This window comes from Protopterus annectens, chromosome 8.part0 (assembly GCF_019279795.1).
Source record: "Protopterus annectens isolate FY-2018-M chromosome 8.part0, PAN1.0, whole genome shotgun sequence".
Taxonomy (NCBI): Eukaryota; Metazoa; Chordata; order Ceratodontiformes; family Protopteridae; genus Protopterus; species Protopterus annectens.
Window position 1 is genome coordinate 89,510,237 of NC_056741.1, and position 25,534 is coordinate 89,535,770.

Genomic DNA, 25,534 nt, shown 5'->3' on the forward strand with positions numbered 1-25,534 from the left:
ACAGCACTTCCAGGTCGAGTTGGAATAATGACCATGGAGATCAGTGCTCTACCCTGGAAAACAAAAATAAAATATAATGATATTATGAACCTAACCTATGTAACTGAAATGCAGTAATATCCTTAAGGGGTCATGTGAATATATCCCATTGGCATCCAGTATGGCTGGTTTAAGGTACTAAACAGTGAAAACTCTAACTTGGCTGAGTCATTCTAGCAGTTTTTATTGAACATTTCTAATCAGTGACAAACTCTTCTACCCAAAGAACTCCTGTTCTCCACCTTTTAGTTATCAAACAGAAGTAATATAAGTCAATTCACAGATAGCTATGCTAAAAGAGTGATGACACATACCCTTCACATCTCTCCACAGTATGTTTCCATGACAGAACATGTCTAATAAACTATAATTATATGTATTATCTGTTCAACTTTTTTAATCACAGAAAAGGCATTTTGCCTGTTAATTTGTCATTTTTAGCAATATGTGTGTTTTGAGAACAATGAATGATATGGTCATTAAAATGTAAATATTAACTTAAAAGCAGTCAGAAGTCACAAGTAATTTTCTGTAAAATTTCAAGAAACTTAAACAGGGAAAACCTATGTAAATGCTTAAAAAAAATGTTCTCTTTTTATAATAGTCATGTAGCTTCCAGTGCAAAGAACTTGACCCATAACTGAAACTCATGCATTCTGTAGGCAGAATATTTGCTTTGTTCTGCTTTTGATTACAGGATAACATGAGTGGATTAGTATAAAAATGCAAATTAAATAAGAGAAAGATAGATGTTAAATGAGCTTGTTTCCTTCTTTTTCTGCAACAGAAATCATGCCAAAACAATCAAGAATGCCGTTTTCCCATTGGTATACTCACGTTACATTAGGTGTGTTGCATGCTGGGTCATCTACCCAGCACCACTTTCCTTCTTCTTTCTGATCAGTAAATCCAATCCATAAAGGTTTATTCTTTATGCTTGAAGAGTTCTTTAAAAAAATCTGTCAAGAACAAAAACAGTAGCAATAATGATCGTGGTAAAAAGAACATGGTGCACTGGTTTCTTCCAAAGCACTGAAGAAAGAACATATGCTTTCCATATGTGTTTTTTTTTCTTTTACTGTATTGTTTATCCTAGCACTGTAAGTTAAAATTGGACATTGCAGATGATTTTACCATTTCTATACATTTAAAAGACATAATTATTGCACAATAATAAATGTTTTACAAAATGTTTTGAAAGATTTTTTTAAGCGAATTGGTCTCAGGTCTAGAATATAGGCCGCAGTGGTGCAGTGGTTAGTGTTGTCGCCTCACAGCAAGAGGTTCTCCTGTTCGATTCTCGGCTGGAGCGCCTTCTATGTGGAGTCTGCATGTCCTCCCCCACAGTCGAGTGACATTAGAGACATGCAGGTAGGTATGTGCATGAATGGGTGTGCTTTCTTTGAAGGTTGGATGTCGGGCTGGCAACTAGGCACCGTAAAAATCCACTGCCAATCATTAGCAGATGGGAGTTCCGCTGTGGCGACCCCTAACTGGGAAAAGCCAAAAGAGGTCTCAGGTCTAGAATAAACTCTTCAGAATGACAATGCAGTTCCATGCATATGAAGTACTCTGTGTGTTACAACAAGAAAGATCAGGTCAGAAAAGGAATGTGGCACAATTTGTCCCTACACCCAAATGGTTCTGAGAATATGATTGTCATGACATCTGAGTGACTTTTAAAATGACATGCTCATGCTTAGGGCACAAACCTGGTCAAACATGTAAACACACTGCATTTCCATTAATCCAGTCATTAACCACACCCCTCCAACCCCATTAGAACTAGCTGGTGGTGGTTTAAGAGGAGTGCCTGCCCCTCATTACAAATGGCATTAACTGAAATTAAAGGTTCCTATATAGATGTGCCATTTTAAAGCAGATTTCTTAGACTATACTATCTGTTTAATGGGGTAGGTATAATAACATAATGCCAAACATTTTTTGCCATGGACAGTCTCAGTGATATATCAAATAGCTCAAACACCAGTGACTTGGCTTATTAATTATTAATGGTTCTGGATACTGGGAGTTATTAAAAGTCTGTGCTATCTATCCATCATAGTAGCAATTATTTAAATGCAGTAGTTCACTGTATCATTTTTCTTTATCTCTCGTTTTTTTACAGGAAATTATTCTAGATTCATTTTCCTACCAAAACCAAATCAATTAAAAGTAATATAAACATTGTCTCCTAGTTTCAGAACATTATTACCAGTGGTGATCATGGTAATTAAATACTTATGTTATGTAACTGACGTAAACAGCAGTTAAATATTATTGTTTTTATTGGTAAAAAAGATTCAAGATCATAAAATAAATTCCTTGAAAATGCCACAATTAGTAGTCACCATGTGTGTGCCAACTCTGGGTTTTCTGGTTTGTATGCAGAAAAGCACATAGAACAGCTATTATGAAAAAAAACTCTCAAATAACTGACAATGGAGGGTATTTTTTTTTTCTTTTTAAAAACAGAAGCTCCAAAATATAAGTTGAGTGATTTGTCTAGAGTCACACAGTTTCAAGTGTGAATTGATAAGATTGAGCTCAGGTCTGGAAGTCAGCAGTTTGGGCTGGGGGTATAATTACCTACCATTTAATTACTGAGCTGAGCAACATTAAAGTTAAGAGTCCTAACCCCTGTGAGAGCAAACTGTAGCCACGTCCTTATCTAGTGCCCACCCCATGGTATTAAGCTTTTCCTTCTGAAGTTCTATAATTTCCTTTTATGTTTAAAGCTATTATCTCTCAACTATCTAATTCTGGGAAACATCAATATCAAGTGCTGATAAGGGGTCAGTAGCTTTTGTAAAAGAATCTCTCTGTATTATGATGGGATTTAAGTCTGCTCGTGCTACCCATAAATCTGGAAAAAGTCTGGACTTAGTCTTCAAACATGGCATTATGAGTAGTAATCTGAGAATGGAACTAGTTACTTGGTATGGCTACATCACTATTAGATTTGTAATTCATCTGTCCTGTGAGAAACTGTCAGATGTGGATCTTTTGTAATGTAGGAGACTTTCTCCATTAAATAGAAACTTTTGTTCCCCTGCTTTGCTTAAAAAAGCAGCAGGATTGTACTGCCGCTGACCCAGATGAACAGCTGCAATCTATAATTAGGCTCTCATCAATTGTGCTTAGTCTTTCCAGCAGTTTGTCTAAGCATGCAGGTCTTAAAGTCAAACCATTGCTCACTTACAACCAATTAGATCAGCTTCAGCAGGCATGGACCACTCATGGAAAGCATGGTGCCTAGATGTCCACCTATGGCATTGCAAAACTCTTTCTGAGAAACAAGCCTTGTCTGGATAACCACATTTTGATATACCTGGCACTTATCAGAAAAAAGGCAATATACTTCCTAGGAGATATCTGCCCTTCATAGTTCATTAGTGTCAATGACTCACCAAAGTATCATATTCACCTTTTCCTCTGGAAGATCAGATGACTGTGAGCTCTATGCACTTAAGATGTTTTGATTAATTTTCCAGTATTGACACTACAGTATGGCATAAATGGGGTACTGCACCATTCAGCATGCCTTCCTTTCTATGAGACATTTAATCAAGGTCCCATCTGCCAATAATGGAGGTAGTAGCTCTGGTGTAAATAAAATAATCCATGGCAGATATTGAAAAGATTAGTTGTTCTTCATTAAAATCATATCTACACATTATTTTAAATTGTCACATAAAACAATTTCCTTTACTTTTAATCCTGTTTTTTCAACAAATAATTCAGGGCTCAATGAAATGTTTCAATTTCAAGCATTTTAAAGCTTAAAGCATTGGAATTATAATGACAATAACAAAAAATAAAAATGAAAAATAGAAACCTATTAGTAACCTAACCTTTAGATTCTAATATGTTTTATTGCATTTTAACACAATGGTACATAACTTTTGATTTGGATTATACATAATTTTATATGAAAAAGTTATAAAGAAAGGAACGATCCACTTATACTTTTTAAATACTTAAAGTAAGCATGGCACTTCAAGTTATTTAAGTCAATTAAGTACTGAAATTGATCTGATTACTTAACACGCTTAACTGGATTCATTATTTAAGAAATATTAAGTTTATATGAGGCTGTGCAGTAGCTTTATTCATTTGTAATTTGGTTCAGAAGAAGTCTACATTTTAAATGCATGCAGATGAAAGTCCTAAACCCATTTTAAAGCAGCCTGTAATAAAAATTCTATCCCTGTGGACTCTGTTTTATTCGGTGTGGACAAAGAATGGATTATCTCCTTATGGAGTATTGAGGGGTTTGCTATCAAAATGTGGACAATCAAAACAATTTTCCACTTTTTGATCAAATTCATTTTCCAAATTTCGTAATACAGAATAACCAAAATGTCAGAAATGGTAACCATGGAATCAACATTCAAACACAGGAAGTTCCAATGCCAAAATTCTGTGTTATTGGTAATGTTTTTCTGGGTAGACACCCCCCTACACCCCCCACACCTCCTGCATATTATATATTCCAACTCCGAGATCGTACTACAGTGAGGAAAAGGGTAAATTTCCTGATGCCCACTGTAGTGTGATTTGTTATCAGAACATCGATCCCATATTAGTGAATGCACACAACCATTCGCTAATGAAGATTAGAACATTTCTGGATTGTCATTATGGAAACTGGAAAACATGCATTCGACCATCCCAGTTTCGCATAGGTGCTGTTCCATATTTTGATAGTAAACCATATTGACATCTATAATAGCAGCTTCTGAATTTATCAGTTCTGTTTTTGCTGCTTTTGGCTTTTTAGTTTTAGATATATAAAACCCCTTAACAGATTTCATCTGCTTCCCCTTTTTTGTCGACATTTGAAAACACCTACTGCACTGGAGTTCTAAAGAGAGACTCCTTATTAAAAGCAGCATCGAGATCATGGCTTTTACTTGATCTGAGAGAGGCCGATTTCTCATCTAGGCATATCCTCATATAACTGACCCCATAGCAGTCACCCTGCATGATGTATCTACGGCATCACAACCACACTTCAGTGAGTGCCTGGAAATCTTAGAGGGTTTCATTGTACAAATCCAAAATGTCCCCCTGTGGGCTCCTTTCCTGAATCCCCTGTGCCTTTATCTGTACCTATACTGTCTGAAGGTATTTGAGCAAAAGGAACTGGCAGATAAGAGCTCTCATGGCCAGGGCGTCTGACATTCAAGTTTTCATCTGTCAATCAACTGCTTTCTTTGTCATTTGTCAAGGGATTCCCAGCTGCTTTCCCATTAGCTATCATGGAAGAATCCATGGAAATGACTTCTGGATCTGCCAATGAGTTTTATAGAGGTGTTTGTGAAATTCAAGCACTCTGTCAAAGAGATATGGCTTTCTAGTGACAGGGTGGAGAGAGTCAGGATGCAGAGATATGTTGTTGTTCACCTTGTCTAATGGACTGGAGAAATTACCAAAGGTCTGGGACGAGGAAGGCTAAAGAGCTTCCTATGTTTAGCTTGGGCCTTGGAAAATTCCTTAGATTCTCAGGTAAAGGCTTCCATCATCTTATCGGTTCATACTAAGCTAACTGCCCTTGTGAACCATTTTAAGCCTAGCCAATTATCCCTTGTGAGAATCAAACCCTGCACCTTGTGTTTGTAAGGTGAACACCTTAACCATTAGGCCACCCTTCCAACCCCTTTAGAGGCTTACTCCAAAGGATTAATCCTCAGGCAGTAAGGCTGAGAATAAAGTCTATTCAGAATATGAGTCAATGTATTGCTGAAGAGGAAGGTGATGAATATAGTTTAGTTTATCTTCATCCTTTAGGGAGCCATAGTCTCCCATGAGAGGCAGTACCTCCTTTCCTTTTCCCAGGGGAGGTTCCTGGAACAGGATTCTTTTCCAATTTGAACTACAGTGTGTTCATGAAATCCATGAAGTCCTAGGCCAGCCTGACTAAGTCCTGTGATGAGACTTGGATTGAAGGACTTGGATTAAGTCAGCTTAGGCTGGGATAAATATATATGTTTCTTGGACTGGGAAGTCTTTGGTTTTGAATAGGCTTCAAGTCTTGGGTAGGCAGTTACAAAGCCTATCGGGTTCCAAGACAGTTTATCCTTTACATTCACCAAGGGTATACAGCCCTCACCCTCGGTCACTAGGACCTTGGCATCAGAAGCTGAATCCTGCACAATAGTCTTGGACTCAACTGACATTGGTCTAATGTTGGGCACCAAGGACTGGGTTATGCTAGAGGATCTGCCCATAATGTGTGTCAGTCAGAGAGGGTGCAAATGTGCCTCACCTGTGTCAATGATAGCCAATCTTGGTGGGAAATTACACAAGTTATGGTCTTTTTACTTCCTGTCCTTCTACTTTGGGCATGTGTTTTTGTACTTTTTTTGGGATGATGGCATAGAAGCTCTACTTAACTCTAAGAGGAAATATTCAAAACTATACTTAATGGTTTTGTTGTTAACCCTTGCACAGAAAGGGAAGATAAGGAATGCATTCTGAGGCCCAAGGTAAAAGTGGCAATAAACTCGAAATTTCTTGGGGATGTCTTTACTTCCTACAAGAAAAGGGAATGGTTGACCTTTCTGAAAATTAATAAATACAATAATAAAGAGAGATAAGGAATATCCCCAGTGGGATACTTATCTGTATAAGCTCTGACAGAACAGTCTGAATAACAGACAAAAGATGATCAATGTGGTTGTATATCAGACTAAATAACAAGGAAGAACTAAAGATGGCATCAGCCGATGTTCTTATTAAACCACCAATGTCCAGACATCTAGCAGCCGAGAATATCATCTGTTTGGGGAAGAGAAAAACTCTGGTATTTGGGCCAGCAACAGGCTTCTCTGCAGTCAGATGTCCCAAGTATCAGTACTGCTACATTACAAATGATGAACATCAAACGTTCTACTTAGTAAGTTTATACCTATCACCATTCTATCCTTTATCTCTAAAATACTTGAAAAATGTATGCAAAAGCAGCTCTTACATCACCTTTTAAATTACAGTTTGTCATTACTTATACAAAATGGTTTTTGATCTGTATTCTGCACTAAAATTGCACTTTATTTTCTCAAATACTATTAATCATAACAAAAACAAGTGCCTTTCTTCTGCTGCTATTCTCTTAGACCTGTAAATGCCTTTGATGTTGTCTCACACACTCATCTATTGCAACAGTTGGCTAACATAGTTCAGGCAAGCAACACTTTAGAATGGTTAAAAATTTATTTGTTTAATTGACAACAAGCTGTAATATATTCACAAGCAGTTTTTACTTTTCTACCAAACAATATAGGTGTCCCACAAGGTTCATTACTTGTATCAGTTTTGTTTAGCATCTTTGAAACTGACATGCATGCCAAGATTCCAGATGCCACATTAGTACAATATGCTGATGACTCCATTGTTGTCTATATTGCTAACTCCCTCAGCCAGTTGTAGCATTCCGTGCAGCTTAACCTTCAAAGCCTAGAACATTGGCTCAAAAACTGAAATATTTTATTAAAACAAGAATTAGCAGCACCATTGGGTACTCTTTTCAATCATAGTCTAAGCACAGGGTTCGTTTCAGCTGAATGGAAACAGGCCATCATTATTCCTTTGCACAAAGGTGGTGCTTCCACTGACCCCAGGAACTATAGACCTATTTGACTGACTAGCCTTATCTGCAAGGCCATGGAGCGAATCATCATGAACCTTATCAAGAAAGATATAGGTAATCTCCAAACATCTGACCTACTCAGTTTGGATTTGTCAAAGGGACATCATGCCTGATAACCTGGTGTACTTCTTTGAGACAGTCACAAAGGTCCTGGACAAGGGGAAATTTGTGCATACAGCTTACCTGAACTTAGCCAACTATCCCTCACTCAGGTATCATTGACAAACTCACCCAGCTAGGTATCAACCCTTATATTGTTAGATGGGTTGCTAACTGACTGAATGATGTAACACATATAGTCAAAATAGGGAATTATATCTCCAACAAAAGATCTATAACCAATGATGTTCCACAGGGATAGTCCTGGAACTTCTACTTTTTGGAATCTTTTTCTCCGAAGTATAAGCACAAACTAAAGGTTTGTGGCTGACAAAGTTTGCTGATGAATGCAAACTGGGAGCAATCATAGAAGCTCCAAATGATGTCAGCATCCTACAAGAGGGTCTTACACAAACAAATGATTGGTGCCAAAGTCATAGCCTTAAACTCAATGCAAAAAAATGTATTATCATCCCTTTCAGTAAGAGTGATGTTCCTGCTAACTATGACATCAGTAGCAAGACCTTAAGTATGCACTCAGTGGTGAGAGACCTGGGCACACAGGTTGACAGCAACCTTACCTTTGATCACCATGTCTCCACATTGGTAAGAAGGGCAATCTATATTGCTAATCTCATAAGAAAGGGTATTGCCTCCAGAAAAAAAAGAAGTTATAACCTCCCTGTAGTATTCCCTCATCAGGCCAGTAATTGAGTACAATGCTCCTTTTGCTATGTACCTTTCCAGGCACCTGCAGCAATTGGAGAAACCACAAAGGTACTTCACAAGGAAAATTCAAGGTCTTCAGCATCTGTCCTATGTGGATCATCTGAAATCACTGTCACTTTATTCTGTTTCATACAGACTACTCAAGATTCAGTCTCTGCCTTGCATATAAGGCAGTTTCTGAGACTGCTTTATTGGAAATGCTGCATACCCGCAAGTCAAATTGTACATGGGTTACACGCTCTAAAGACTTTAACCTGGTATATGACATTAATAGAACCTGCTGGAGGGACAGATTGGTCTCCCAGAGTTACCACACCTTTGGAACAGACTCTTACTTCATGTCAAACAGAGCACCTCACTGGCCTTCTTCAAATGCAATCTGGATGATTGAATTTGTAACCGTAAATTCACCCTGGGGTTTAACCTGTATCCTTCTTGGACAAGGGCAATAGGTGCTGATCATGGAAATAAGGGTAGAACTTGGCTAGGCTTGTAAGGCCTTAGGGCCATTAGGCTAGTAACTTCCTATGATCCTTTGATCCTATGAAATGTTAATAAAAATAAATTGCTTGAATTTGGCTCTGTTAAAAATCCCAACTACTTCATAAAATAACATAGCAATTGAACAAGTCTCCCATGCCAAACTTGCATATAACATAAATTATACTTGAAGAAATATATTTACTATAATACACAAGAAGCACTTAAAATGTTGGCTCTACTACACAAATAAAAGCACTCCCCGGGATTCATTAAACTCCGTGCAGGAATAGTACTATTCCTGCACAGAATGGATCATGCCAGTGCAGCACAGCAGCGCGCCTTGCATATTCATGAAGGCACACTGCTGTACTCTCTACACGAACATGATCCGTGTACGAGTGCAGGGGGCGTGTCCGAGCAGTTTAAGGATATTAAACACGCCCCCTGTGCTCAGAAAGTGCAATACAGCAATTTCTAACCCATGCTGGCATAATATTAGAGCTTTGCTGTAATATTATGGCAGTATTTCAGTGTCCGCAGACACTGAAATGTAAAATTGACCATTTGAGTGTCCATGGACACTGAAATTAAAATGGCAAGAGCAAAGCAATATAGGGGGTGTGTCACAGCTTCTGTGACACACCCCCTGTATTACTAAAGCACCGAACGGCACTTCTGCATCCTGCAAAAGTAGAAAATGTGTGCAAATGTAAACATAACAGGGGATAAATCCCCCAACACTTAAAAAGCACAAGCACAAGCACTACAAGCACACAAAGTTGATAGAGAACATGTCATGCATCAGCAGGAAATGCACATAGAGGCCAGAAAGCCCAATCAATGCCAATATTTCATGAATACAGTCCCAAGTAGTTGTCAGAACACCACAATACACACCCATATAACCTAAAAATATAATAATAACATATACTTATTTGTAATACCCTATGGAATATTTAAATCTCGCTAATGGGTGTGTACATCATGGCCGTAACCTCAGCATAGCTTAAGCATCCCATAGGAGCTAAATGAAAATAGACAGGTAACACTTTCAAGCTAAGATAGGGTAGTGGTTAGAGTTGCAGCTTTACATGCAGGTGTTTATGGTTTGAGTCCCAATGTAAAAGTAGTGTTAAATATTTACATAGCCACTATTTTTTGTCAACCAGGGTAGTGTAGCAGTTCCCAGAAGTGAGATGTCAGTGTAGAAAAGATGTGAAACCCCCATATAAATACACGTGCCCCATACAGTATAGTCACAAAAGAATATAATGTAATGAAAGTGCATAGGGGGATGTCATGGAAGGTAAACATAAAATTATAATGTGTATGTAAATATTATTTTATAATATAACATTATAACTATAATATGCTTAAACGTGCCTTAATCAGTCCATATCCATCAGACTTTGTTCTGCCCAGCAACAAAATAGTCAGACCTGCCAAGTCTCAAACCCAAGATGCTGTCCTCTACAATCACAGCAGAATATCACTACCCCAAGTTAGTAGCAGCCCCAAGTGTTGAACCCATGATCCTGGGCACAAAATTCAGAGGAATGTAACACTACGCCATCTGAGCTATAGGAATTTATGTTGCTTTTTCAAACATATCATGCAATAGAAGCATACAACATTAGGGAGAAAGCTTTGTGGAATCACTTGTGTGTTGTATATAGACGTATACATATATATACATATACATACATATATATATATATATATATATATATATATATATATAATCTGATGAAACATAGATATGCTATAAATATACATATATAAAAATATAAAGGAAGGAAAAAAAATATATATATATATATATATATATATATATATATATATATATATATATATAAGCACAGCAACACTCCACAAGGTAAATGCCACGCTGCTGAATGAAACAAGTAAAACAGCAATCAAAATGGTATCAGCAGCAACAACCATGCGGCTCTTTCCAAAACACAGCTCAGCACAAGTAGAACACAGTAGATAAAATCCAAAAATCAGGTTTAATGAGTGCACACAGTAGGTAAGCGCTTTCACAATACAGCTTCTTCAGACCATTGAAAAGTGCTGTCAATTAAGCAGCCTTTATATACTCAACATCAATTAATTCTGATGTCATAATCACAATTTAAAGAAACAGAACCATCATGCAAAAGTAGTGATTCCTATATACACAATAAAATGAAAAAAGAAGCCAATAAGTAATAAACATATACTAATATTTAACATATATACATATGTATAAATACTAACAAAGCACAATAAACCACTGTCAACAACAATAAAAAATGTATAAAATTGTATCACTACACATCTAGCCTAAAACTCATACATATTACTCATAAATTAAAATAAAATAAATCACCTAACTCGCATCATTTTGGTTTTAAGAAAGGGTCTAATCGAAGCCCTCTCATTCAACCCTTTACCTGAATCAGCTCTCAGACGCATGATCAATTTAACTTCCTTCTCCTCAGCGATACTTCTAACATTACCCCCTCTTATCCTCGATGAGATACCCTCAACAACCATAAATTCAAAGGTATGCTGATACCCTGATAACATCACATGTTTCGCTAACGCATTGGTGGTCAAACCTGTTCTGATATTATAAAGATGCTCCCTAATTCTGTTTTTAAAATATCTGTCTGTCTTTCCTATATAAAATGATCGACAGGCCACACACACAGCAAGGTATACCACATGCTGGGTATTACAGTCCGCTGAACAGTTAAAAACATACTCCAGCCCTGTATCAGGATGTACAAATTTACCAGCACTATTTATGTATGGACAAAAATTACACATACCACAAGGAATAGTGCCTGTTGTAACACCAGATCTATCTCTAGTTTTTTGATAACATAACATTCTTTTCAAATTACGTTTATTCTTATATCTAAACCTAGGTCTCCGACCAATAATACTTGCTATCTGTGGGTCAGTCAGAAGTACATTCCAATGTTTGTTAAAAATGTCATAAATATTCTTATTATCTATAGTATAGAACATAGGTATCCTGATCTCAGAACACTCTGGAAAATTTTTGCATCTCTCAACATTAGAATGATCAGAAAAATAGGGCTTTGCTCTATCTCTCCTCAGAGAGTTTAAATCAGACAGCCCTTCATTCAGGTCATACTGACCATACCCTCGCTGTGTAAATCTGTCTTTAACGTTTAATAATTCTGAAGAGAAACCTGCATCAGTATTATTCAATCTAGAGATGCGCATTCCCTGCCCCTTCACCACATTACGGAACACATAATTCGGATGCGTACTTTGTCTGTGTAAGAATGTGTTCTTGTGACATTCCTTTCTAAATACTCCTGTATTAAAGGAGCCATCACTCAACCTTTCCATGTAGTGGAGTCATACCTCAGAACCATACCTACCAACTCCTTACTGCAAGAAATCTGGCCCAGGGGGGATAATGGGACCAAACTAGGGACATAGGTCAAATATCATTCTTATAAATGTAGAATGTTGCCAGAGTGACAGGGTTTGTTTCAGCATACATGTTCTCACAGTGATTTCCCAGGGATATGAAAAAATATGCATCTGTGGAACAGACCAGAAATATGAGCAATAAACCTGAAGATACTGCAGCAATCCAGACAGTCCCGAGGAAGGCTCAGAACTCCTTAGTGCAATGAACTTGGGCCAGGCCTGACAAAGTGGGGGGAGAAAGCCATCGAAATATGGACATATCTGAAATACTGGAGTAGATAAGCTGACACAGTTGCTGCAGTAACACCCTCATGTGTGTCCTAACATATATTGACTGAAATAGCACAAGTCCAGCACTCAGTTAGTTCCCACTAGTTAGTACCTGAAATCCTCACATCAGCTCAGTGATGTGTCAGAAATGTACAACACTTATGGGGGCCAGGCAACACTACATCCTACAAATATCTGGACATATTACATTATGGAAACTACACTCAGCTGCTAAGCATGTCACCAAGCACTGTTCAAACTACAGTAAGACTGACACAACATTAACCCAAATCTGCTAGGGGGAATTACACGTGTATTAACAAATATATCAGGCACTACAGGGATGTAAAAGCATTGAAAAACAGACACCAGTGTGAAAGTGCATACCCACAACCAATTCCACCACAGTCACAGTGACGTAAGCCAAATGAACAGTATAGTATAAGGACTGTGTGAACAAAAACATCTCAACATGTTTGCCACTCACACACTACTCCCACATACACTGGCCAAATTCACAGTATAGTATGAAGCCCTACTGTGGTATGGGACATGTCTCAGTCTGCGCCTACAAACATATACAGCCAATAGACCACCAGAAACCGGAGCAGCATGCACTGTCAGATAGAAAAGGAGCCATAACACATAAATCCACAACCCTCCCTACTCAGGCCAAATAACATTGACACAACACACTGTGACACAATCTGGACAGTCTGTCAACAATTGCCAGAAATACACAGACCTCTCCACTGTACGGAGTCCCACAGAATATCCAGGCTTTCCCCTCATATATAAGGACTCTTCCACATGACATGTCTGGCAGTCTGATACATCACTGGAATGTAGGCACTAAATAATCATATACCATACCTATCAACCTCTTACTGCATGACATTGGACAAAACCTAACAAAATTGTGGGACAGATGCCCAAAACCAGGGGCATATTTAAAATATTGCTGCTATAACCTGAGAGTGTTGCAGTTGTAATGGGGTTAGTTGAAACATATATTTTCTGAGGGATACAAGGTCAGAAATATAAACTGATGTTAGCAGTTACTGACTGCAATCCCCAGAATATGCTACTGATTTTCCAAAGACAAAAAATGTCTGAGGAACACACCAAACATAGGAATCCAAATTCTGGCCATTCTGTGGATAGCCCTACAGGTGAGAGTTATGTCAAATACATAACACTGTCAGAGTTAAAATCACCCAGAAACTCCATGTCCACACAAATCCTGTTAGACTAGCATTAATCCAAATGTATAACAGCAATACTTACATTCTGTCCCTATGTCTGGAACAGTCTGTTGGCCTGTCTCCACAGATTTGGTTATAATAGGTATACCCTATGTGATGCTGTTGTTCACACACCTCTATGAAGTCCTCCTCTGGCAAGGAAAAGGGCCAATGCTCCCATGGCGTAGTCAGTGATAGGAATGCATTGCCATGCCATTGGCTATATGAATAACAATACAGCTGTCCTGTATGCAGTTATCAAGTGGGGGACACCAATTGGTGCACAGGCCATCAGCTGCTCATGAGCATTACCTACAAAAGGCAAGCTGCTGCCTATGCTAAACAGATGTACACCCTGCATCCTTGAGAGAGAGAGAGAGAGAGAGAGAGAGAGAGACAGAGACAGAGAGACAGAGAGAGAGACAAACAGTGAAAATAAAAATAAAAGCTAAGCAGGACATAACCACCTACACCTGAATAAAACAAGCCGGTATGTCAAACAAGTATGCATGTAATGGACTGCAGTAGGGGGTATGTAAGAAAGGGAAATAGGAACTCTAACATATAAGTCTCAACAAGACTTGTCCTACTGGCATATTTCTGAATAGAACCTATGGCCATAGCATCTGGATCTGTCTGCAGTAACATAGATCATAGGTCAGGCCCCTGAGTCACCCAAGGAAAGGATGGCTCACATATGATTACTACTGCAGTGTGTGTTGAAAAATACTGACTGTGACAATGCTAGGCCAGGTACTGGGATGTTGTACATGTCCATATCTTACTTCTGAATACAACCATGATATAATTGGTTGTCTCAGAAATGTGAGAGACCTATACATGGTCTTTGCATAGTAAAGTGCTGTTACACGTGTGTGTTGAACTGCATGTGATATACTGAACTCATACCATTAAACTGTCTAGTGTTATGCACACTGACCATATGTCTGCCTCATATTTGTAGTTCTTTACTCATACAGTTGTGTTACATCTGGCAGATCACTGGCAAATCTGTGAAGACTGATATTACATCTCCTTCATTTTCTTCTGCCTGTTCCCATTAGGGGTCGCCAAAGTGGATCATCTGTTGCCATTTCTGGCTGTCCTCTGCATCCTGCTCTGTCACACCAACCACCTGCATGTCCTCCCTTAGCACATCCAGGAACCTTATCTGAGGCCTTCCTCTTTTCCTCTCACCTGGCAGCGTCATCCTTACTATCCTTTTCCCAAAATACTCAGCATCCCTCTGCAGCACATGTCCAAACTGAAGTAATATTATCTCTCTTGCTTTGTCTCAAAACCATCCAACATGGGCTGACCCTGTTATATACATATTGCTACTCTTGTCCACCCTTGTCACAACCAGTGCAAATCCTAACATCTGTAACTCTGCCATGTCCAACTCTGACTCCTGCCTTTTTGTCGATAACACTGTCTCCAAACCATATAACATAGCTGGTCTCACTACCCAGTTGTAGACCTTCCCTTTCACTTTTACTGGTACTCGTCTGTCACAAATCAGTACTGACACTCTTCTCCACCCTCTCCATCTTGCCTGTACTCTCATCCTCACCTGTCCTCCGCAGTCATCATTACTCTGAAATGTTGATCCCAATTATTTATAGTTATCCACCTTTGCAAACTCTACTCCCTGCATCCTCAACATTCCACTACCCACCCTCTCATTCACACACAGATATTGTGTCATAGTCCTGGTGACCTTCATTCCTCTCCTCTGTTGAGCATATCTCCCCCTCTACAGGGTCTCCTACATCTGTACCCTACTCTCAGTACAGATCATAATGTCATCTGCAAACATTATAGTCAACAGGGACTCCTTTATGATCTCGTCTGTCAACCTGTCCATTGCTATTGCAAATAAGAAAGTGCTCACAGCTGATCCATGATGTCATCCCACCTCCACCTTAAACACATCCGTCACTCCTGTTGCAGACCTCACTGCTGTCACACCACCCTTGTACATATCATGTACCAGTCTTACATATATCTCTGCCACTCATGACTTCCTCATACAATACCAGAACTCCTCTCTAGGCATCTTGTCATATGGTTTCTCTATGTCCAGAAAGACACAAAGAAATTCCTGACCTAATCTGTACTACTCCATCAGCACTCTCAGAGCAAACATCACATCTGTAGTGCTCTTACCTGGCATGACAACATACTGCTGACCACTACTCATCATTGCCCTGCTTAACATAGCTTTCACTACTCTTTCCCATGATTTCATGCTGTGACTGATTAATGTCATCCCTCTATAGTTACTACAGCTCTGCACTGCTCATCAACCTTATTCCTAAAATGGTATTCAAACACTTTTTCTCCACTCCATGTGCAACCTTTCACTTTCCAAGATATCATTAAACAATCTGGTGAAAAACACCACTGCCATTTCCTCTAAACACATCCATGCTACTACAGGTATGTCATGTAGACCAACAGGCTTTCCAGTATTCATCCTGTTCATAACGATCCTTACTTCCTCCTTGGTAAGCCATTGCACTTCATGATTCACCATACCCACATCATCCTACCATCTCTATCATTCTCTCCATTCATCAGCCTCTCAAAGTGCTCTGTCCATCTGCTCAACACACTCTTCTCGCTTTTGAGTACATTTCTCTCATTATCCTTTATCACCTTTATCTGCTGCACATCTTTCCTAGCTCAGTCCCTCTGTCTAGCCAACTGGTACAAGTCCTTTTATCCCTCCTTAGTGTCCAACCTGTCATACAAGTCATCATATACCAAATCCATAGCCTTTGCCATCTATAGCTTTGCCATGCACCTCATCTCCTTATACTCCTGTCTACTTTTCTCATCTCTCTGACAATCCCACTCCTTCATCCCTAACCTCTTTCTCTGTATACTCTCCTATACTTCCTCAGTCCATCACCAGGTATCCTTGTACTCCTTCCTCCATCCACATGTCACATCAAGCACCTTTTTAGCCATCTCCCTAGGTAGCTCTGCTGTACTTACCCAGATATTTGGTAAATTGTCACTGTCACCAAGTGCCTGTCTTAACTCTTCCCTGAACTCCACCTCACAATCACCCTTTTCCAGTTCCCACCATTTGATCCTTGGTGCTGCCCTCACACTCCTCCTCTTCTTGATCATCAATGTCATCTTACAGACCAACAGTCTCTGCTGCCTAACTACACTGTCCCCTGTCACCACTTTACAGTCTCCAATCTCCTACATTGGATATATTCCACCTGTGTGCATCTCCCTGCACTCTTGCATGTCACCCTATGCTCCTCACTCTTGTTATAGTATGTTTTCACCACAGCCATGTCCATACTTTTTGCAAAATCCATTACCACCTCACAGTCTGCATTCCTTTGTTTAACACCATACATACCTATCACTTCCTCATCCCCTCTATTCCCTTCAACAATGCCATTAAAATCTTCAGCAATCACCACTTTTTCATCCTTGGGTACAGTCATCACCACATCATCCAAATGACTTTACCTTCCTGTTACTCATCCATCGCACAACCAACTTGTGTAGCATATGCACAAACACCATTCATCATTACACAATCAATTTCCAGCTTCATAAACATGACTCTATCAGACAGTCATGTTATCCTCCAAAAACACTCTTGGCATGCCATCTTTTCAGGATAACCCCTATCCCCTTTCTCCTCCCATCCACACCATGATAGCACAAGTTTGACCTGCCTCCAATACACCTAGCTGTACTCCCCTTCAATCTGGCATCTTGCACACACAGTATATCAAACTTCTTTCTGGCCATCATATCAGCTAGCTCTGCCCCTATACCAGTCATACTGCCAACATTAAAGGTTCCTATCCTCACTACCACACTCCTAGCCTTTCTCCTCCCTTCCTGCCATATGAGTGTTGGACATCCTCCAGGGTATGTCTGTCAATGCAAAGGCTACTGTGCAATTGAATGACTTGAATGTGTTACAGCAATATGAAGAAATTGTCACTAATTTTGTCCCATTACCACCCCCCCATATATATGTGTGGCATCCTAAAGATGCCCTGCTGTAATGGGTGGAGAGAGATGAGTGGGCATCAAATGTGTGAATACAGTGTGCCATACTGACACAGAAGAGAAATGTATATCAGGTATTACCTATGCACATGTCAGTATGAGTAGGTGTATATGGCTGCCTCATAACAACAGACATGGGATGCAAAATGTCAGTTAAATAAGCTGTATGTGCTGTATGTGTGTAATGTTAGTTACTGTGCATCCAACAGAGTTTGATTTCTACAGCTACTGGTTGTTGCATTGCCCCGACACAGACATGGGTAGTAGAATAAGCATGAGTATCATGTTGACATGTGAGAGGTGTCCAGCCATGTTATGTACTTTAGTCCATGCGTACTACACACAGCCATATGACCAATGACATAGCTGTATGGACTCAGCAATAGCTTACCTGTAAAACCTGTTTCTACCAATGTAGAGTAATCCTCTTTGCTGGACAGCAGCAATACACAAAACACATGATTGAGTGTATTGTCAGCTGTACAGGTCAGTGTAGGTGCAGGCACCAACTTGGCAGTGAGTCAGCCTTTGTCTGAATGACCATATAAGGTCCTAGGTGGATTACTGTAAGGCAAACTATGAGTATAAATTGGACAAATCCACCAAGGGCAATCACAAGGCCATCTTCACATAAGTCTGTAATCTCAGAGGTGACAACACAACCAACCCTGTAATGGTGGTCAATCACACCACATACACACACACCATAGCTATAGGCAACCTGGTGCAGACAGGTTTAGGGCAAACATCACCCCCCGGCTCAACATCAGTGTAGGTGGATATGCACAGCACCTGCACCCCTCCCCTCATCATATGGGAGCAGGTGCATACTGCCTAATCCAAAATCAACAAAAGTAGGTCTCCATGGAACCTGAGAACATTCCTGACTGCATCCTACATGAACTCAGGCATATGCTTCCAGATCCATTTCTCACTGTATGCAAGCAAAGCCTGAGCACCACTGACATCCTTTCTACAAGGAAGATGTCCACTGCCATCCCTCTACATAAACATGAATGATGAATGGTGGTTTATGCAATGTACTGGCTCTCATTGGGGGAACATGACACATCAGGACCAGGAGTGCAATGCAGGGTCATATTGTGCTGATAGAACAGATGTATGATGTGGTGGTACGTGGTGGCTGATGATAGGCAATGCTGATATGCTGGCTCTGTAAATGATTCTGGCCAATATCTGAGGTCCTGTGATGTGTTTTCCTGTTTATGTCTTCCAGGTGCCATGTAAAGACAACCGTCTTACACTGTTCAGGAGAATGCAGCAATAACTGATACCATCCTGTAACACTATGAAGTGCTGTTTGGCCGGAGATGCAAAAATATGTTGGAAAGGGCTACCATGTGGGATGAACTTCTCCATAGAGTCAACACCTTAGGCAACATGGCCGCACATACGAGCAGGTCAGGCATCGTGCAACTAACCTGCTACATTGTGCCCGGCAGACAGCTTCTGCAGTGGCCAGGGACCGTTCCATGACAGGTGGAGGCCCACCTACACAGGCCCCACTTACACCAATGGAGGAGCTCCTTGCCAACATTGGGGTAGCCCCCAAACAACCATCACATGTAACACCAGTCGTGGAGGTGTGTGGCACCCAGGCACCAGGTGAGGAGTGTCTAGGTAAGGCTACAGTGCACATAATTTTAATACTGTTGCACTAATATTGTCTGCTATAGAGTATCTAGATGCATATTTCAGGTAAAACTGCATTTGTGACTGGGGTTTAGTAATGCACACAAGTGCACATCTATGGTGAAGAATAGCACATTTTGTACTATCACAGCTTGTGATGTACATGTGCAGAAAAGTAGCATTCATCTTGTAACACTGCCAAATGAGAGTCTGCTGACAATACCTCTCCCCCACAACTACATAGGTACCTCTGGTCTGCATGTGGGACAGCAGCCTTAAGCTGGTGAGTATGTGATTTTCCTGTTGTGGCTCATCAGTACCCCAATAATGTTGAGGTCATGCATGTGACCATGCACACACCTGTTACTCTCAGCTATTCTGCAATATCTGCATGTTCACTTGTGGTGAAGTTAACTGCAGTGCATCACAGTGGTCATCATACTTGCAGTAGATGTCACATATCTGTAGCATACCTCACAGCCTGTCATTGCATGAAATGTGGACAATGATTGACAACATGGGGGTACAAAAGGCCAAAACTAGGGACATATTGTATAACTTAGTGCTATACAGTGCATATAAAAGGTGTCCACATACCATCATATGCACAGGGTGTGGTGTGCGTTTGCTAGAGTATTGAGATGAGAACTCCTGCCTATCTAGTTATTTCTACTACAGTGTTATGCGGTTATCAGATGCACCATGGAGCTTATACAATCTCACCCACTTCTAAGGTTAATGACATCAATAGGACTAGTAAATTAGAGTGAGGGGAAGTATAGACGGTGGTACACAACTCAAAATGGTATAAACCACACAGTATATGATTCTCTCACACACACACACACACACACACACACACACACACACACACACACACACACACACACACACACACTTGCTAATATTGAGAATAGAACTCCTGCCTATCTCGTTATTTCTACTACAGTGTTATGCAGTTATCAGATGCACCATGGAGCTTATACAATCTCACCCACTTCTAAGGTGAATGACATCAACAGGACTAGTAAATTAGAGTAAGGGGAAGTGTAGACGGTGGTACACAACTCAAAATGGTATAAACCACACAGTATATGATTTTCACACACACACACGCACTTGCTAGTATTGAGATTAGAACTCCTGCCTATCTAGTTATTTGTACTACAGTGTTACACAGTTACCGCATGTGCTACAGAACCTACTGGACTAACAACTGGCCAAAAGTGCTTATAACTGCACAGCTGAGATAAAGTATTACAGGTGGCAGAAAGTATGCCTTCAGTTTTTCCCTTGTATTTTGCTAGTTCTTTCTCTCTTGCACTTCAAATAGCATAATAGCCTTGCACTTCAATAGGGTATTGTATCAATAAGTTTAACACACCTGAGAGATATCAGCAGTAGTTGTTCCTCACATAATTAGCCACAGTACTTAGTAGTTATAAAAACCCCTCCTGGCATGATTGAAGTGCAGTTTTCTGTGCATTTGCCCATTAACCTGGTGCACTTGGCCATTCTGAGGCACTGTTGCAACTGCCTCATGTACACAGACAATCCTCTCCTCTAAACTCCAAACAATCAGACTTGTGAGAGTTACCCCTATATCACCAAAGACTAGAGTAGCTGGTCAAGAGGATGAGGTCAACACCTGCACTACACCATGTGGAACACATAGCTTGCCACAACACCCACTATCACAGCCCTGATGTACACTCACAAACCACACACCCACCTTCACAGAGGCAGTCAATGGACATTTACCCAAACAGCACAGACCAGCAAGACAGGCACCCACTCAGTCACCACAACACAGCACATGCCAAAGGATACATATGTCACCTACACAGTGTTCCCCTCAACCTAAGCCTGTAATGCTAACTGCCTTGCCCAATACAGTAATCATGGATGACTCAATACAGAGGCACACAGATGTCCAACTCACTAGACTGAATATGGAGAAGGTAACAGCCAGCTGTTTTGCACATGCCAGCATTCAACACATGACACACTCAGTCAGGTCACTTCACAACAAATACAAGTATCACTCTATCATAATCCATGTGGGTGTGAATGACCTGAGATGCACCTCCCTAGACTACATGACAAGAGACATGGTTGAGCTCTTGGATTATGGTGTCCAGGCTGGTATGACAGTAGCCCTGAGTAGTATACTACCATCACCCAGAATGATGCTGCAGTGCTATCAACAAATGATTGACTTCAACATTAGCTTATGTGTTGTTTGTCAATCTCAGGGGATCCAATCTCTCTCTGCTTATGATAATATGATTGACAGACCTCAATGCCTTGCCAGAGATTGTCTGCATCTGTCACCCGTGGGTTTCCAGGTGCTGGCTAAGTCTCTTGCCACCCCTATAGTGCCTTTTTAGGCAGTGTTCCAAATCACATTACCACCGTAACAGCTAGACATGAATGCAATCTGAGGTTCATGCTGTTCAACAGTAGACATTAAACTCTCAACTCACTCAAAGCACTCCTCAAAATGGAGAACATTGACAATTGTGCTGTAACAGAGGCCTGGTTTACATCAACAGACAGCAGCCCTGTGCTAACAGGCTATGACACATTCTACAGCTGTCAGCCCCTAAACATGGACCACAGCTCCACAGGTGGGGATGTCTCTAGATTCATAACAGATATGCACACCTCCAGACTAGTATCCCAGTATAATGCATCTGAGATACTTCGGGTACAACTGACTTTGGGTAATAATGCAATCCAGGTCATAGCCTGCTGTGGGTCCACATCCATGTCCCTAGACTGTCAATCCACATTCCTCAACACCATGACATCTATCAAGGTCCAACCAAACACTGACATAGTAGGAGACTTCAACTACCCCTTTGTCAACTGGGAAAAGTAGTCAAGCACCAATAGATTGGCCCAATGCTTTCTGAAATTCATCAGTTCCAATGCCCTGGACCGGCTCATACTGGCCCCCAGTAGAGTATGCAACAACCTTGACTTGTGTTGATTACTTACATATGGGACCATTGCTCGACAACAGTAGTCAATCTCTACCTGGTCAGATCCAAAGATGATGTAATCACCAGGGCAATGCACATCTCACCCACACCCCCCCTTAAAGGTAATCACCTTCAAAAAAACTCTCCTAAGCTGAATTTGGAGTCATAAAAACAGGGGTGGATGATTTCACTTCACCCATGCAAGTGGAAAGTAGCTGCATGACTGTCATCTCATACACAAATGCAGTGTACAAACATGTTCATGAATGCATGGTACTAGCCATAGCCAACAGAACCAAGACAATGTTCTCCAAACACTGGAAGCCAATGTGATGGTCCCCTGCCATTACTAAAGTGTACAGCAAAAGGAAGACACTGTTGCAGTAAAAGGTGGTGTCCCAAGACTGATAAACCCTCTTATTAGCCTCAACAACAATGTGAGATCCCTCATAGAATCATTTACATCCAGCTATGAAGGAAGAATTGCAGCAGACACTAACAACAATCACAAAAGCCTTTGACACTTATAACAACAACTTGCACAGCAATAATCACAAGTGCTGGGAGTTACTGCACAATGCTAACCCCTATCCTGAGCCAAGAGATATTGGCAACAGTCTTGCCAACACATTCAGTGCCAGTTTTACCCCTCACTCCCCCCTAAGGGAACAATCACAATGGCAGATGAATGACAGGCACCCAGCATTATTGCAGCCCAGGTTAGACCTGCAATATCGACAGGAAAGAATACAGCTTTCATGGAACCCAAACATATCCGTGGCTGTGTTCTACATGACGTACAAAGAGACCTGGCACCACATCTGTGTGCCCTGTTCAGTCACAGCCTCACCTCAGGCTTTGTCCCTCCAAAATGGCTCAATGCTACAATCATCCCTCTCCATAAAGGGGTAGCAACTAAAGACCATGGGGATTATTGGCCCATTAGCCTGACAAGTCTATTATGTACAGGTATGGACTGCATCATCAGGGACCTGACTGACAAAGATATAGGTAATCTCCTAACTCTGGACCCTTCACAGTTTGGCATTGTGAATGGCAGATCTTGCCTGCTCAACCTGATTGACTTCTTTTAGTGAGTCACCAGGGCTGTGTATGGTGGTAAGGCACTGCATACAGCCTACCTCAATCTGGCCAAGGCTTTTGATATCATTCCTCAGTCAGGAGTTATTGATAAACCCACCAAACTAGGCATCAACCCCTATATCAGTAGGTGGGTTCCAAATTGATTCACAGAACACACAGTGTAACAGTGGCAAACTCCAAGTCAGACTGGCAAGAAGTCACGAGTGGAGTCCCACAGGGATCAGTACTGGGTAGTCTACTGTCCAGCATCTACTTCTTTGGAGTCCAGCCCAACACAGAGGAACTCTGGCTGACCAAGTTCACAGAGGACTGAAAGCTGGGAGCCATCATTAACTCCACATGTGATGCAGACATCCTACAGAAAAGCCTCACTGAGACCAATGTGTTGTGTGGAAACCATGGCCAGAAGCTTAACACCACAAAATTTATCATCATCCCCTTTGGTAAAACACTCAGTTCCCAGTAAGTAACACATCAATGGGACCCAATGAACACTGTAGGCATTATAAGAGATGTGGGGACACAAGTTGACAGCAACTTCTCTTTCAACCACCAAATTGCCACTGTGGTCAGGAATTCCTTCTATGTGGCACATCGCATTACCAAGGGTTTTGCATCCAGGAAGACAGAGATCATCATCTCTGTCTACTTTTCCCTCATTAGACCACTCATCAAGTATTATGGCCCATTTGGCATATAACTCACTAGACACCTGCAACAGCTGGGGAGGCCACAGAAGTACCTCACAAAGAGGTTCCTAGGCATTAAACACATGCCCTACTCCTAGACTCCAGCAATTCTCTATGTCATATCATCTAGTTAAAGGCTATCTGTGCTTGATTTACAAAGCCATGTCTGACCCATCTCTTTTAGAAATGCTACATATGAAGACATCCTAATCCCTCCACACCACACATTGCAGAGACTTCTACCTCATTACCACAATCGACACAGCATGCTGGTGGGACAGGTCCCTCACCAAGAGACTGCACATGCCCTGGAATACACTTCCCATACATGTCATGCCAGGCACCTAGCTGACCCTGTTTCACAGAAATCCTGATGAGTGGATGGGTAATAGACAGTTCACCCCAAGGATCACTGCAGTGGCTGTACTTGATACAGGCACTGGGAAGTAACATCGGGTGGCACAATGGCAGGGCCCTTCTATGGGCTAGGCTTGCAAAGACTCCTGGGACATTAGCCTACTACACACTTATGAACTTATAAGAGGGATGACATCAGCAGGACTGATAAAGTAGGGCAGTGGGTGGGAAACATATCAAAATACTTTTACCTACAAACATACACACACACATTTGCCGGATACAAGAGTAGAACCCCTGCCTAAGTAGTTATTTGTACTATAGTGTTAGTCAGTTATTACATGCACTACAGAGCTTACTGGACTGACAAATGGCCAAAGGTACTGATATGGGGAATGAAATCAAAGGACTGATAAAGTAGGGCAGTGGGTGGGAAACATATCAAAATACTTTTACCTACAAACATATTTGCCGGATACAAGAGTAGAACCCCTGCCTAAGTAGTTATTTGTACTATAGTGTTAGTCAGTTATTACACACACTACAGAGCTTACTGGGCTGACAGATGGCCAGAGGTACTGATATGGGGAATGACATCAGCAGGACTGATAATGTAGGGCAGTGGGTGTTAAACACACACACACACACACACACACACACACACACACACACACACACACACACACACACACACACACACACGCAGGTGATGTGATATTA

General features: G+C 40.8%; 1 protein-coding gene across 1 annotated transcript in view; it reads right to left on the minus strand.

Annotated features, from left to right (window-relative positions):
* Positions 1 to 25,534, minus strand: part of LOC122808664 (CD209 antigen-like protein E) — a 242,928-nt gene that overhangs the window by 23,153 nt on the left and 194,241 nt on the right. The window contains exon 5 of the mRNA XM_044079640.1: positions 877 to 998. Within this exon, the coding sequence (XP_043935575.1) occupies positions 877 to 998 (122 nt within the window). The remainder of the gene's footprint in view (positions 1 to 876; positions 999 to 25,534) is intronic.